General features: G+C 34.5%; 1 protein-coding gene across 2 annotated transcripts in view; it reads right to left on the bottom strand.

The window, feature by feature from the left end:
* GABRG2 (gamma-aminobutyric acid type A receptor subunit gamma2) overlaps positions 1 to 15,219 on the bottom strand; it is a 116,575-nt gene that overhangs the window by 58,826 nt on the left and 42,530 nt on the right. For both annotated transcript variants that reach the window (XM_058722536.1, XM_058722544.1), the window contains exon 6: positions 12,556 to 12,693. In XM_058722536.1, the coding sequence (XP_058578519.1) occupies positions 12,556 to 12,693 (138 nt within the window). The remainder of the gene's footprint in view (positions 1 to 12,555; positions 12,694 to 15,219) is intronic.

Here is a 15,219-nt window from a genome sequence, read left to right as displayed (position 1 = left end):
CACACACACACACACACACACACACACCTGTTGATGTGAATAGCTTTTTTCCTTAATAAAAAGGAAATTGCTATTTTCTACAAATGAGACCCCCCCCAAAAATGCTATGGCTCAGTCTCAGAGCACAAGTTCAAACCCTGTCTCTGCCACTTCCTAGCTACGTGATCATAGAAATGAAAATAAGGTCAGCCTTCTAAAGCTGTTGCAGGTATATATTTAATAAACCTTGTAAAATCCTTAGCACTGAGCCTGGCATACAGGAAATGCCCAATAAAACCTGGCTTGAACATTCTCATCATCATCCTCATCACCACTACCACCCCCTCATTATCAACACTACTCATCTGTGCATAGATTAATAGGAGTAGATCTTTAGGACCAAAATATCTCCTATTACTCACTTATTTGGCATCAGCCAGTGAAATGAAAATTCCATTTTATATTAGCTTCATTTTAGGTAAATGGCCAGGGAACAGTGACTTGGGGACACAGATTCTTGTTGATTAGTTGTAATTGTACCGATAACTAGCCACGCAAAAATGTTTTAATTATTGTTATCCTATACTTCATGTGCTTCACCTATAGAACAGAGGGACAGAATTAATTTTAAGAATGTTTGTAAAGGAAAGTGTTAAAATTATAGCTTTATTGTTAAGATTAAATAAAATGATTCCAATTTTACTTGAAACTATTGTATTTATACTTTTTTCTTATACAAGACTACTACAGATTTTTTATCATGACAAAATAACAGCAATCAAGACAGCCTGACCTTTTCATTATTTTGTGACCATTCTTTATTAAATCATGTTCAATTACTTCCTCCTAGTGACAAGAGGATGATGCTAGTTTATTGTTTCTTAGAAGTTACACTGCCTAATATCTGTAAAATTTGATTTAGTATGGGACCAATATTTACGGACTTGTTTTTCAATGTAATTAATAAAGCTGTCCCAGAAGTATAGCAGGGAAAATCCTGCCCATGTTTATAAAATGTGACAGTTCATATCACCCTACAATCATTTCCATGTTAATATTGTATCTTTTCATCTGCTCTTTCTGAAGCCAATTTTACATAAATAGGAAGTCATGGCTGGGTCATTGACAAAATAAGCAAGCTTGACCAAAACAGTCTCTTTTAAAGAGAATAATTCTCAGAATCAGAGACATTTTAAAAACTGGTTTCTATTTTCTTTGAGAGTTCATCATTCCTCCCCCTTGCTAGTGGGTTTTTTCCCTGCCATATCATCTCAAGCTACACCTGCTCACCTGGCCAGGGGATGGGCCATGTACAGCAGAAAGGATGATAATAATGGTAAATTTTGGTTATGACTTGGCAGTCCAAATATTTGTTATCTCTTTCTACCAAGTCTTTCCCTACAAAGGCCTTGCCCAGTGACCCTTTGTGTAAGAGAAGCATGCATTCTACCCCATGGGCAACAGGCTTGACTATGTGACTCGCTTTGGCAAAGGAATATGAGCCAAATCACTTATGTTTATCAAAGCAGGAAGTTTAAGAATCATTTTATTCTTCTATTGCCCCCTCAGCCAATAGAATAGTATGCCAAAGAATGGAATATATTTTTTTTCAGCTTTAAATCACTGATATTTGAGGGCTATTGCTACCATAGCATAATCTAGCTTAAACTGACCAATATAGTCCAATTCTGCCATACACAGATGCACAGATGAAAGCTGGACAGGAAGCTGTCTGTTTAGTGACCTACTCTATGATTTGGACAAGGTCTTTGTCCTCTTTGGATACTTTTCTACAAGATTGGTTATACATAATCATCTCACCTGGAAAATGAACATCACATTATAGAAATACTGTGAAAAGTTAATGAGGTGATTTATATAGAGAGAGCTTACAAATGCCAATACATCATATTATTTTAGAAGTAGTAGATAAATACTATTTTAAGGGATCACCAATTCTCAGCACAATATCCATTAGCCAAATTTATACAATTAAGCTCTTAAAAATAAAACATTATGGTCATACTATGCACACTTGAGGGCAAGTGTTCTTTTTGTTGTAGGATACCAAGTGTCTCTTCTTTCTCCTCTCTGAAAGCCATGCCAAAGCCACTGTCTTACCTTTGCCCTCTCCTAATTTCTCATTCAGAATAAAGGTAGTTCACATCCACCCTCTCTCCCCACACCCACTGTGGGCCTATTTTTCCCATGCCAAATTCATTTTTTCAGACCTAAACTAACTTACCAACCATCTCAATGGCAACACTCTGGGCCTCTTGCCCCTATGGTTACCACTGAAGTTCTCTATACATGATAGATAAAATAGATCTGTTAATTTCTAAGTTTCATGGAATAAGAAAACATTAGGAAGTTTATACTAGGAACTTGTGGGGACATAAATGCCCACCAGAAGATTGCTTTATAACAAAACTGCCAAATATCAGGAAATATAACACAGCATCTTAGAGGTGAAAGAAGCTTCAAATTCAATATAGTCTGGGTTTTTGTTTGTTTGTTTGTTTTTTTGAGACAGAGAAATTGAGGGCCAAAACAAAATATGACTGTTCAAGGTCATTCAACAATATGATAGTACAACCACAAAGACAGCTCTTACATAGGAATCAGGTTTGTTTTTTTTGTTTTTTTGGTTTTTTTTTTTTTTTGCTCTATATCCAGCTGTCTCATTTCATCTGGGATAATAAAGAACAGAGCTTTATTGCAGAACAATAATTGTATCAATCTTCAAGAAAGTACAACAGGAAAAAGTGTCAATTGGCTATGCAAGGCTGCTACTCAGTAATGTTCAGGAAAATTGCAACCAAGCTTTTATCTGCTTAGATGTGAGCTGAAAAAGACAAATACAGACAAGACTAGATGCACAGATGTCCATCTATGTAACTGCACCACTTTATGTTTATTTATATACAAATATATTTAAGTTTATTTATTTATTTTTGAGAGAGAAAGAGAGAGAGAGTGTGTGTGTTCAGAGTGCACAAACAGGCTCTACACTGTCAGAGAAGAGTCCAATGTGGAGCTTTATCCTACGAGCCACAAGATCATGACCTGAGCTGAATTCAAGAGTCGGACACTTAACCAACTGAGCCACCCAGGATTTTATTTAAAATCCATCTGCCAGGAAAGTGGATTATAGAGATAAACTAAATAAACTTAAAATTTATTTGCACTGCATATACTATATATTTATGACAAATCCAGCTGTAGAATATAAAAAAGCAAGTGAAATGTAGATTGGATAGGTTCTGGCACTTCCCTACAAATCACTGTCTATTCTCAAGTAAACATTGGCTGAATAATAGTTTCCATGTTCATTTCTTTTTGCCTATTAAAAGTAAAAACAACAACAGCAACAAACAAACAAACAAACAAACAAACAAAAACTTCATTTCCAGGCATACATAAGTGCTCATTTGGGGATTATCTTTCATTTTCCCCAGTTTTCCACAGAGATACAGATGCACTTAGTTTTCAAAATAAGGAAACAGTAACAGAAAAAAGACCCAAAGCCCCAAAAATACAACAGGGACTTTGGTAAACTGGTAATGATGCACCTCACCTTTTCAGAAATGTCACAATCCAACTCTGCTCAATCATGTTCAGATGAAAATGAAGACCCAGATGTTTAAGATGTAAATATGTTTAAGATTTTCACATGAAAATTTTCAATTGTTCAATACTGACTAAAATTAAATGAAACTCATCCATGTCTAATGATTCATGCTCTAAGCTGGAGTTGGACAAGTGGCTACCAAGTTACAACCAATGACTCTACCTCTTTGGAGTAATTTCCCTGTAAGTAAAATTACAATTGGGCTTGATCTTCAAGATTTAGCCCTAAAATTTTACCTTTCTCTATCCATCTCTTTCCACTCTCAGTACTGATACTGTGAGCAAGAAATCACTAGCTAAGAAAGTATAATCATTAGGTGGTTATAATTGATGTCCATGATTGCACTGTCTGGTTAACAAGGAGCTATTACACAGCTCATGAATTACACATTGTCTTATATGTTATGTAGCTCTTCACCACTTACCAATGAAATTCCAGGTGCTTAGTGCTTTAAGTCATGTGAGCCTGAACATACTAGAAATCATGTTTGGAAACTATTCCAGTAAACTCAGCGTTCTTGACTGAAGCTTTATCTTCTAAACAAAGCCACTTATTTATTGTACTTCAATGTTCTTATAGAGCTGATAGAGAAGCATTTAAGGGCAAATCAATTCAATTGGTGTTGGGGATGGAAGAACAACTGTAATTTTAAGAAAATGCTATTTTTAGTATTCTTTTTGTCATTATTCTGATAGATAATTCATAGCAAGGAAAAGCTAATTTTGGGGAAGATAAATTGGAAGACAAATATGAAAAATCAAACATTTATGATGTGACTCACCTGTTAATGAGAAGCACTGTCAATTTCTTAAACAGTGGAGATAACGATATATAAAAAAAATAATTTAGTCATGTTTAAGATACTTGTCAGTTATCTTTTCCTTTCACTTTCTGACCTATTTCTGCCCTTCGGGAATAGACTGTTCTTGCTTTTCTGAATTAGATAGATTACATGAGAGGTAGGTGAACATGGTAAACAAATTCTGGTCAGCCACTGCTTATATGTCCAGCAAATTCTTTTCTGAGCTGTTTAGCACTGCAATGTGTCGTGACCTTCTTAATAAACTCTTTTTGGGAAAAAAAAAGTGAAATATTAAAAAAAATGTCCTCATTGCTGTTTGCTTCCCTTTTCAGTCTCTGATATGCTTAAATTTGCATATCTATAATGCTTGAATAGCATTATTTTCTGAAAGTGCAAAAATAAGAAGAGGAAATTAGTCAATTGCATCCAACAGAGTGAAAGGAATCATTAATGAGTTTGTGTGGAGAGCATGATGTCTGTAGACTCAGTATATCTCCCATTTTTATATTTTAATACTTATTTAATATTTTACATTTATTTGGGGCAGCAGCTCGACAGGAGGGCTCTAGTAGTCATATCAGTCACATGGATGAATGTGTCTTTTAAATATGGCAAAGTAGGATTTTCGATTGAATTAGGAAACACCAAAGACTTGGATAAAAATTAATGTCTTGACCTGGTTAGTTCTCACAGACTGTCACAATAAAGTATTAATCCCCAAAATTACTGTAAATAGTAGTCATACAAACCCTTTATTAGGTTTCCTTTCTTATAAGAACAAATAGCAAATACACTGGATCTGACAGTTTCTTAATTAAAACCATATTTACATAGTGACCAATTGGTCCACTAAGCAAGTGAATAGTATTAGCTCATAGGCAGTAAACATGCTTCTGAAAAATGAAAGGCTATCATTGCTAAATTGTTTCTCACTTGTTATTGCTATATACAAATATAATTCCTATTCTTATAAGTTAACATTTTTTTGATGCATATATATAGGGCTATTGTATGACTTCATTGCATTGCTTGTGTAATATTACCTATTTTCAAGCTTAAGAATTAACTTTTTCTTTTAATTAATTCGTCTCTTTGCCTAATATATTTATGAGAGGCAATGGGATAAAAATTTGGTATCTGGATAAATAACTCTGCTTTATTGAATATCCTTGAATAAATTATTTAGCCCCTCTAAACTTAAGTTGTTTCATGTGTCAAATAGCAAAAAAATGTATTTCTTAGAGGCTTGTTGTGAGAAATAATATGATAGCACACCATGTTGCACAGATGCTAGAAACCATAAAACCCATTGTTCCTTCCTAGCACACAACTGAGCTACATTTCCCAGACTCATTTTATCATCACGGGAACATACAATATTCTTGCCAGTGGAATGTAAGCATAAATAAAGTGTATCACCTTGAAGCCAAACAATTTTCCTTAGATTTCATATGACTTCCTATGCAACCTCTCTCTATCTCTCAAGCCCTGTCTCCCCACTAGGCAAGGTCAGAGCAACCTTGGAATTTAAAATTCGGATGTGGAACTTTTTAAAATGTAATATATAAATACTGCAGGGTTACAACTGAAAGAAAGAAAAACATAAAATTTTGGGTTAACATATATACCATCATATGTCACTAAAAACAAATACATGCATGGGACTGTTATTCCCCTTAAATTAAAAATCTAAAGGAGTTTGTTTCTGCATTTGACTTGCTTTGAAAACCTATTGAAAACTTGATGGAGAACATTCTAGGAAAACTTAATTTATAAACAAAAAGGCATTCCTACATTAGGAGATCTATAGTGTAACTGTGGTGACGTCAGAGGTTTTGGATAGGTCTAAGAACAAGGATTTCAAAGAAGCATCTAGTAAAATGCATTCATCTTATTATAAGCAAGGAACTTTCATCCCAGAGATGGCTATTCCTGGCCCAGCTCTCTTTACGTTATTCTTATGTTTTCTTCTATTGAAACCAAACTTAATTTTTTTTTCTAAATCAAAGCTTAAAAATAAAATAAAACTCAATTACTATGAAGTTTTCCATGGATTTATTTTAAGACATTACATTTCTTCAACTAGTTTGAAAGTATATTTTTGACTAAAATGAACTCACAGCTTACTGTGACCCAAAGTCACAGGAGACTGTGAGATGAATGCACAGTTGTTTCTCTCCTACCAACTAGGTTTCTGAATTTTTTTGTTTATTTCAACCTCTTCAGAAAAAAAAAAAATACTGTTAACTTGTATCTTTTTCCCCCTTTTCTTTCCCTTAAAATAGTTCACCTCCATTATGAGTAAAGTTTTCAAAAGTGTCTCCCTGGTTTGCCAAAGACATCTAAATTAAAACACATCGTGGAAGGTGGGAGCTCTTCTTTTTTTTTTTTTTTTTTCTACTTGGATAATTATTTGACCAATACATATAGGCTGATACAGGTAGAGAAGGTTGGATTTGAGCTTGGTATTAAATAAGGAATATAGGACACAAAGACATGAAGTATGTACTACCTATACAGAACACCTCAGGGGGTTAAGGGTATGGGGGAAGAATAGTGGTCAAGCTTTGAAAGTATAGGGTAAATTTTAAATATTTTAGAAATGAAGCAATGAACATGGACTCTATCCACAGAGCTGGTATTTCTAAAATTGTAGTCTGACCGGTACTGTTGGAAAGTAAGGTAAATTTAGTGATACAGGGACTTTTTATTTTAATATTTATGTATTTCTTATAATAGAAATTAGGAAAATACAATAAGCACATGGAATCCTAACCAAAATGGTGAATTAAAGACAAAAAAGTAAATAATATCTAATGTTCATGGGTTCACCAAAAAATTTATGAGGCTTTTCATGAAACACTGAAGTTTGCATCCTAAAGAAAATATGGAAGCTTTCATGGTATTCTAACATGGGAAGAATGTGATACATTCTTTGTGATTCAGACTGATGGCACTTGGATCACAGATTCTCCTAAGAAACTTATTTGCCCACTTTTGTAGCCCACACATCAGGATAAGAACATGAAGGAAAAAAGTTCTGCCTGATACTAAAAATCATGTAGATAATTTGGTGAACTGGCAATGGCAACATGACCAGAAAGAACAAAGTCTTCTACTTTAGAGTAAACAATGAGTAATGAGAATATACATAATAGAATTCTGCACTGCTTATTAAATTGAGAGAAATTTTGCAGGTTTATCAATATAATTGTCATAAACAATCAATTCTACAATTGCTACTCATCAACAACTCTAGGCAAGCCACTATACTAATAACATCATGGGTACAAAGATGATTAAAAGAAGTGAATTTTGTGAAATTTGTGATTTATTGGAATGAAGGGGCAGAAAGGGGTAAATAAAAAGTGCCTAAGCCCTATGATCCAGCAATTGCACTATTAGGTATTTACTCAAAGGATTAAAAAAAACAGAATCAAAGGGGGTACATGAACCCCAATGTTTATAGCAGCATTATGAACAATAGCCAAACTATGGAAAGAGCCCAAATGTCCATTGACTGATGGATGAATAAAGAAGATGTTGTGTGTGTATGTATATATATATATATATATATATATATATATATACATACACACACACACACACACACACACACACACAATGGGATATTACTCAGCCATCCAAAATAATGAAATCTTGCCATTTGCACTGATGGAGATGGAGCTAGAGTGTATTATGCTAAGCGAGAAAAGCCACTCAGAGAAAGACAAATACCATATGATTTCACCCAGATGTGGAATTTAAGAAACAAAACAGATGAACACATGGGAAGGGGAGGGGGAAAAGAAGAGAGGGAAACAAACCATGAGACAGAGGGGGTGGGGGAGGGGCCAGATGACTGAGGGGTATCAAGAAGGGCACTGTGGTGAGCACTGGGTGTTGTATGTAAGTGATGAATCACTGAATTCTAACTCCTGAAACCAGTATTGCCACTGTATGTTAACTAACTAGAATTTAAATCTAAATAAATAAATAAATAAATAAATAAATAAATAAATAAATAAAATTAGTAGGGAAAAAAGTGCCTTAAGCAACACAAAGCAGAAATTATGTCTTCATAAAGTGGGTGAAAATGCTCTGAGGGAGAGTTAATGGAATGATGACAATGATGATAATTATTAATAAGAATGTCTTCTATTACAGAGTCTTTTCTGTGTGTCAGAGAAAGTTTTAAGCATTTTTAATTGAGTGTATTACTTAATCCTCAGAACAACCCTGAAATATTGGTGATACTGAGCTTAAATATATTAAATAATTTATACAAATTAACATTCAAACTTGAGCTGCCTGACTCCAAGAGTACACATTTAAAAATTGCTCCAAGTTGTTTTGATGAAAGGTAGTAAAGACCTCGTTGAGGAGATGCTATGCTTTTAAGCCTTAAAGTCATAAAGAAGGTAGAAAGGATTTGCGAAGCCATTCAGAGAAGAAAAATTAAGATTCAGTGTGTGTATAGGATTGGCTATTTATATTCAGAAAAATATAGTTGGATTAGTTCTGTCACAAGGTGGGAAATTATGGAAAACAATGTTGGAAAGTTTCTGAGAACAAAAGCTTGTGCTTAATTGACCTACTAAATTCTTGAAACATGGTGAAAGTTGTGTTTTCAGAAGATCCATTAGACCACAGTGGGAATAAAATAGCATAATAATTAAGAGCACAAGTCTAGGAGCAAATCACTTGAACTCATAGCCCAGGTTTTGTAACTGATCCCTGCAGTAAATGAGCCTCTAGAAGTCTGTTTCCTCATCCACAGTGATACCTTGGGTGTGATGTGTAGGAAATAGGACCATGGCTATGAGAATTCAACTAGGTTGTTTGGATTAAAAGTTTGCTACAGTACATGGAGTTAGTGCTCAGTAAGCGCTAGCTTTTATGATTAATGTGTAAAAGATAGACTGTGGAAGAGAGAGACTGACAGCAGGGACATAACTTAATAGGCTACCAACACAGTCCAGATGGGAACAGACAAATCCTGAACTAGGACAGGGGCATTGGCAACAGAAAAGAGGACAGTTACACAAGATGCTTTAGAGGCATAAGTGCCTTTGTGATTCATTAGAGGTGGGAGGTAGAGACATGACTCTAACTGTTCACGCCTGGCTCACTGAGACAATGATGGTGCTATTCCCAGATGCAGAGCAATTATAAAGACATGATGGTTTGGAGGAAAAATCATGGATGCAGAATCTGTTTTGATATATTGACTGTGAACTAAAGATGTTCTTCAAGTCATATCCATCTACCACCAAGGCAATATTATTCTCAAGTATGATACAGATGTGACTGGTGGGAAATTAAGAAGGTTCAGGTGGTGTGAGCAAAGGTTGTCACTGATGACATTGAATTACATGGTGAGAAGATTCTTTCCTGAGAAATGGTCCTTCTACTCTTCTGTTTACATCAATGAAATGTTTTACTTTGGTGCCAGCTGAAATTTCCCATTTCTCAAATATCTTTCCTTCCCTCATTTTCAATATACTCAGTCTGCAGAACACTAATATATGCACTTAAAATTTAAGAACATTTGTTTGCTTTTCATTGTATTTTTGCATCGACTTCTATTGGGTCAAATGTTTCTGCTTTTTCATTATGGCCCTAATATGAACTTTCTTTTTAAAAATTCATTTTACTAAGAACAATAATGAATCAATTTAAAGAAAAAAATACTAAGGAATCAGCAGTATAGTCACCACTTGAATATAATAAAGTCATGAGAGGTGGGCTTGAATGAATGAAGGTTAGAAAGCCTTGCAGTAAGCCAGGTCAGATATTAGGTGATATTCTCACCCAGTTTTGACCAAGGCTTCTTAAACTCATATACATTTATGGTAAGTCTAGGAGAAAATCACATTGTAATAATGTATTTAAAAGGAGTATAAATTTAAAAGGAGTATAAATTTGATCTGATAATTTCCCAAGAAAGCTGTTTTTATAACTTCCTTGTAGATATTAACTAGTTGTAAAGCTCTGCTTTGAAGGTAAGAATGGCATCAGAAATCAAACAAAAGGTCATGCAGAAACTTCAAGTCATTACAAAATCAACTGTCATGAGAATCAGGCTGCCTCTCAGCATTGGTGTTAAGTTTCCATTCAGTCCCTTCTCTTCACAAATACAACTAAGATGGCGCTGCACACAAAATACAAACCAACAAGAGCAGGGAGTGAACAACAAGACCAACAGGGAGGCTAACTACTGTATTAAAATTCACAAATGATGCAGTCAATTAAATCATGCTACTCAGTAACAAATCTGATATCAATGCAGTCTTGCTTTGATTTCCCTAGTAAGATTAATAGCTTTGTGACACCTTGGTAATATTTCTTGCCATGCTTTAAGTAAGTAGGTCATTTTCTTCTGGAAATATCTCATAATAGACAGTAAATACTCTAGATCATTCTCAAGATGAAATATTGGGGAGGGAATGATTTAGGCCCTATGATATAAAGCCAACACTTCCCTTACCACCATTTGGTTTTAATGCCCCTCTGGGCTCAAATGACTAAAAAGACTGGCTAGTCATCAGTTTTGGGGTTCTGTTTTAGGGTGCTGGAGCAATTACAGAAATATGAATATACAACACAATTTAATGCACAATTTCTCATTCTGGAAGCATGCAGACTTAGAAATTATTTTTACACATGTTCTTCCTTTCACAGATGGAAAGCCAGTTCTAAGGCAATCCTAAATCTTTTTTAGGGACCAAATAAAAGACTGTTCTAGTACTTGATGTTCAGGATTTGCAGTGAATAAGGGAACAGAAGGCCACTTTTCAAAAATATACTCAAGCATTTCTTTGACCTTCTTTTATATTCTTTTCGCAAATTAAGAGAGTTGGAGAAATCTGCAAACACTGTTGATAATAGTGTTAAGACCAGATAGTACTTTGATTTGGAGAATGATGGTTATGAAGATATAATCTTAAATTTCTATTTTTGCATAGGTCCTTAACTTGCTTCTCTATGTATAGCAGACCAAGACCTTATTCCAAATTAGTCAACACAAAAGTATATTCTATGAATTTCAGGAAAAAACTCAGGTTTGTGCAAATAAATCAACAGAAAACAGTTCAGCTCACAGGAATATATATCAAAATACATGTCTTAATAGACATTAAGCTGAGAACCCATCATTTATATTTGAAACTGGGACATATCTAACTCACTTAATTTTAAAAGGAGTAGCTGGAATAATTTGCTTGGAGTATGTACTCAACATTGCAGAGGGTTTATACTGGCCACCCAGAAGACAGATATGGTCTCTGAAATAGGTTTAAATTATACCACATGGGTTTTCAAATAAATTCAATTAATGCCATTAAAATCCATGATACTTGTTGTAAAAATAAAGATTTTGAGTTTCTCTTAAGAAATCTGAGCTCCTGACCATGTTAGGTCCCACATGCACTTGTATTAGTAAAAGCTACTATTTATTGAATGCTCACTAAGTTCCAGGTATCATTCTAAGCACTCTTCTTTTTTGTTTTTTTGTTTTTTGTTTTTTCCTTTATACACACAGTATGCCTGTGAAACAGGTTTTTTGCCCACATTAGTTATCTGGCAGATTTAATCCCTGAGAAATTCAGTAATTTTCTCAATATCTATAGCTAGTAACTGATGCAGTTGGGGTTTGAAACGAGGCCTGTCCCTTATCCATGATAGAGCCAGTTCAAAATATTAAATTAGTGAATGCGGAATCAGTCCATATCCATTATGATCAGATTTCTGTATTTGCAGAAAGTTAATTTTCCCTGTGTGATTACTTTAAATGCTGCTATTTTAATATACCATAAAACTTATTTCCTAAAAGAAACATTACACCTACACCTAATAAATATTGTCTGCTTTTAAAATAATTGCTAGTCATTTTTGCTTAAAGAAATTAAGCAAATAAGTTACTAATCCAATTTTAATCCATTTTGCTTCAAACTGATAGAATCCATTTATATTTATCTATTATGCTAGAATACCAATTATAATTTTCTCTGGTAAATTAAAACACTTCATTTAATTTTCCGCATATCATTTGTAGACAGGTATTGAAAAGTCTGTGAATTATTTATACCAGAATATTAACTCTGGAAGGGGTCACTCAAAATTCCTTTCAAGAGCATCTTACCAGAAGTTGTCTTCACTACTTCAGTGGTATTTCTCAGTCCAACAAATGAAAATTGATAAAGCCTCCACGATCTTGTGTCACCTACTTCAACAGAACTACGCTTCCATTGGTAGACAATTTCTTCACGTGGATAGCCATCTGCCATAAGATGGAAAAGCACATATTTAAAATTATTTATAAATGAATGTATGTAGCAACCACCTTCCATGAACAAGACACTGAGGTAAGTATGAGAGAAATGGTGTTTTAAGTTAGAAAAGGATCTTGAACTAAAGAGCATCACAATAGAGGAAATAAATACATTGACATCTTATCCCAACAAAAAGTTAAAAAGTCATAAGGTCAAGATTACCCTTGAAAATAACTTAATTTGCATAGAAGATATGCTATACATGGTTTCGTATATACTATACGCATGCTTTACATTGTCTGAGGTAAGATATAAAAAGTATCCAATATATGATAAATAGCACATATGCAAGATATTATTTTATGATGATGAGGAGTAAGCAAGGCAAGGTTTTGAGAGTCATGCAGAAACAGAAAATAATGGAAGAGGAGACTCAAATGCCTCTCCAGGGTATGCCCTTAGAGTGGAAGATGACTGAGAAAAATAACTTCAACTATTTACATTATTCTCTCTCTCTCAATTTGTTGGGACTTCATTTTAATACACGCAGAAATCTACAATTAACAGTAGTAAGTAGTGGGACGCCTGGGTGGCTCAGTCCATTAAGCATCCAACTCTTGATTTTGGTTCAGGTCATGATCACACGGTTCATGAGTTTGAGCCCCACATTGGGTTCTGTACTGACAGTGTGAAGCCAGGTTGGCATTCTCTCTCTTTCCCACTCTCTCTGCCCCTCCCCCCCCAAACTAAATAAACTTAAAAAAAAAGTAGTAAGTAGAAATGCCAAGGGGAAGATACCAATGAGCACTATGTAGATTCTGAGGAAGTTAATTATGTTCAGCCAAGAGAACAGAAAGCCTTCATGAGAGAGGTATTGCACTGATTATGTAGAGATTATCAGTACCATTTGCTAGCCATAATACCCTAGACAAATTTCTTTGTTTTTTTTCCCTCAATTATTTGTTTATGGAGATGATGGCAGTACTTATTTCATGAAACTGATGCCCAATGTATAATTGTTGAGTGGATAAACATTATGAAGTAAATTATAGAATAAACTCTGTAGGGGTGCCTGGCTGGTTCAGTCACTAGATCATGCAACTCTTGATCTCAGGGTTGGAAGTTAAAGCCCCATGTTGTGTGTAGAGATCACATAAAAATAAAATCTAAAAGAAAAGCATAAACTCAAGTAAAAACAGATAGATAGATAGATAGATAGATAGATAGATAGATAGATAGATGATAGACAGATAAATGATACATAGATGATAAATAAAACTAGACATCATCTCAACTATTTATGAACTAATAATCTATATGTCTTAATTATGGAGGCTGATTGACTACCTGGAATAGGATCCCTAACGTGTTCCCTTTTTATTTTCTTTTGGTCCAACTAGGCGTGTGTTGTGTGCTTATTAACTAAGATGAAAGAAAAAAGAAAGCATGATCCCCAGACTGGTATGGAGAAGGGGTAGGGGACAGGATGTGTTGAACCAAGAAAAAGAATAGTAATGTTAGGGAACTCCCTATGGAGAACATGTTGATGATTTAACTTTTTTGATAGCAGTAAGAAACATTAAGTTGTGTTTGGGTTCAGAAGACAAGTGTCAATCAGTGACCTAAAGACACAGAAATCACCAGCTCTAGATTTTATCTGACTCAGAAGAGTAGTCCCAGTTGAAAAAATAATAGAAAAGAAGTCTCATCTCTTAAAGCTTGGGGAGGATTTTACTTAAAAATATTCCATTCTTAGATAAAGTAAAACATATGAAATAAGATTTATAATGGGAAATTTTCTTTTTTTAATTTTTTTAATGTTTTATTTCATTTTTGAGAGAAAGAAAAGCAGAGCATGAGTTGTGGAGGGGCAGAGAGACAGGGAGACATAGAATCTGAAACAGACTCCAGGCTCTGAGCTGTCAGCACAGAGCCAGATGTGGGACTCAAACTCATGAACCCATGAGATCATGACTTGAGCCAAAGTCAGACACCTAACTGACTGAGCCACCCAGGTGCCCCAATTTAATGGGAACTTTTCTAAATAGATATGATACATAGTGATATTTTTCCTCTAGTTCCTTCTGGAATTTATGTAATGATGAACAGATGATTGCTGCTTTCATCATTGTTTTTTTTTTTCTTTTTGAAAGGACAGCTATTATTATTTAGTTGGTTTGTATGGGTCTCTGTCACTCCCTGCCTGGGAAATTCTACTTATAGAAATATAAACTTAAAATTCATAATAAGTTTTTCATTCTGCCTAGTATGCATAGTTGTCAGACCAAAAATAAGAAAGAGGTGAGCAACCTAACGTGGACCTGAACAATTAGTGAGGCAAACATCTGGGGGACACTGAAGCTTGGGTTTGGTTCAGACAGGAAATTATCTATGAAGCTTAATTTGTATTAGAATCATCACAGATCATTTTGCTATATAGTCTATTGCCTGATAATAATAATAATTAATAAAAATAATAGAGCTTTTTACTGAATCCTATTGTGTGTGAGGTAGCATATCAAGCATTTTACATA

The sequence above is a fragment of the Neofelis nebulosa genome, chromosome 1 (assembly GCF_028018385.1).
Source record: "Neofelis nebulosa isolate mNeoNeb1 chromosome 1, mNeoNeb1.pri, whole genome shotgun sequence".
Classification (NCBI taxonomy): domain Eukaryota; kingdom Metazoa; phylum Chordata; class Mammalia; order Carnivora; family Felidae; genus Neofelis; species Neofelis nebulosa.
The sequence above is the reverse complement of the archived record's forward strand: the minus strand, read 5'-3'. Positions and strand labels throughout refer to the sequence as shown.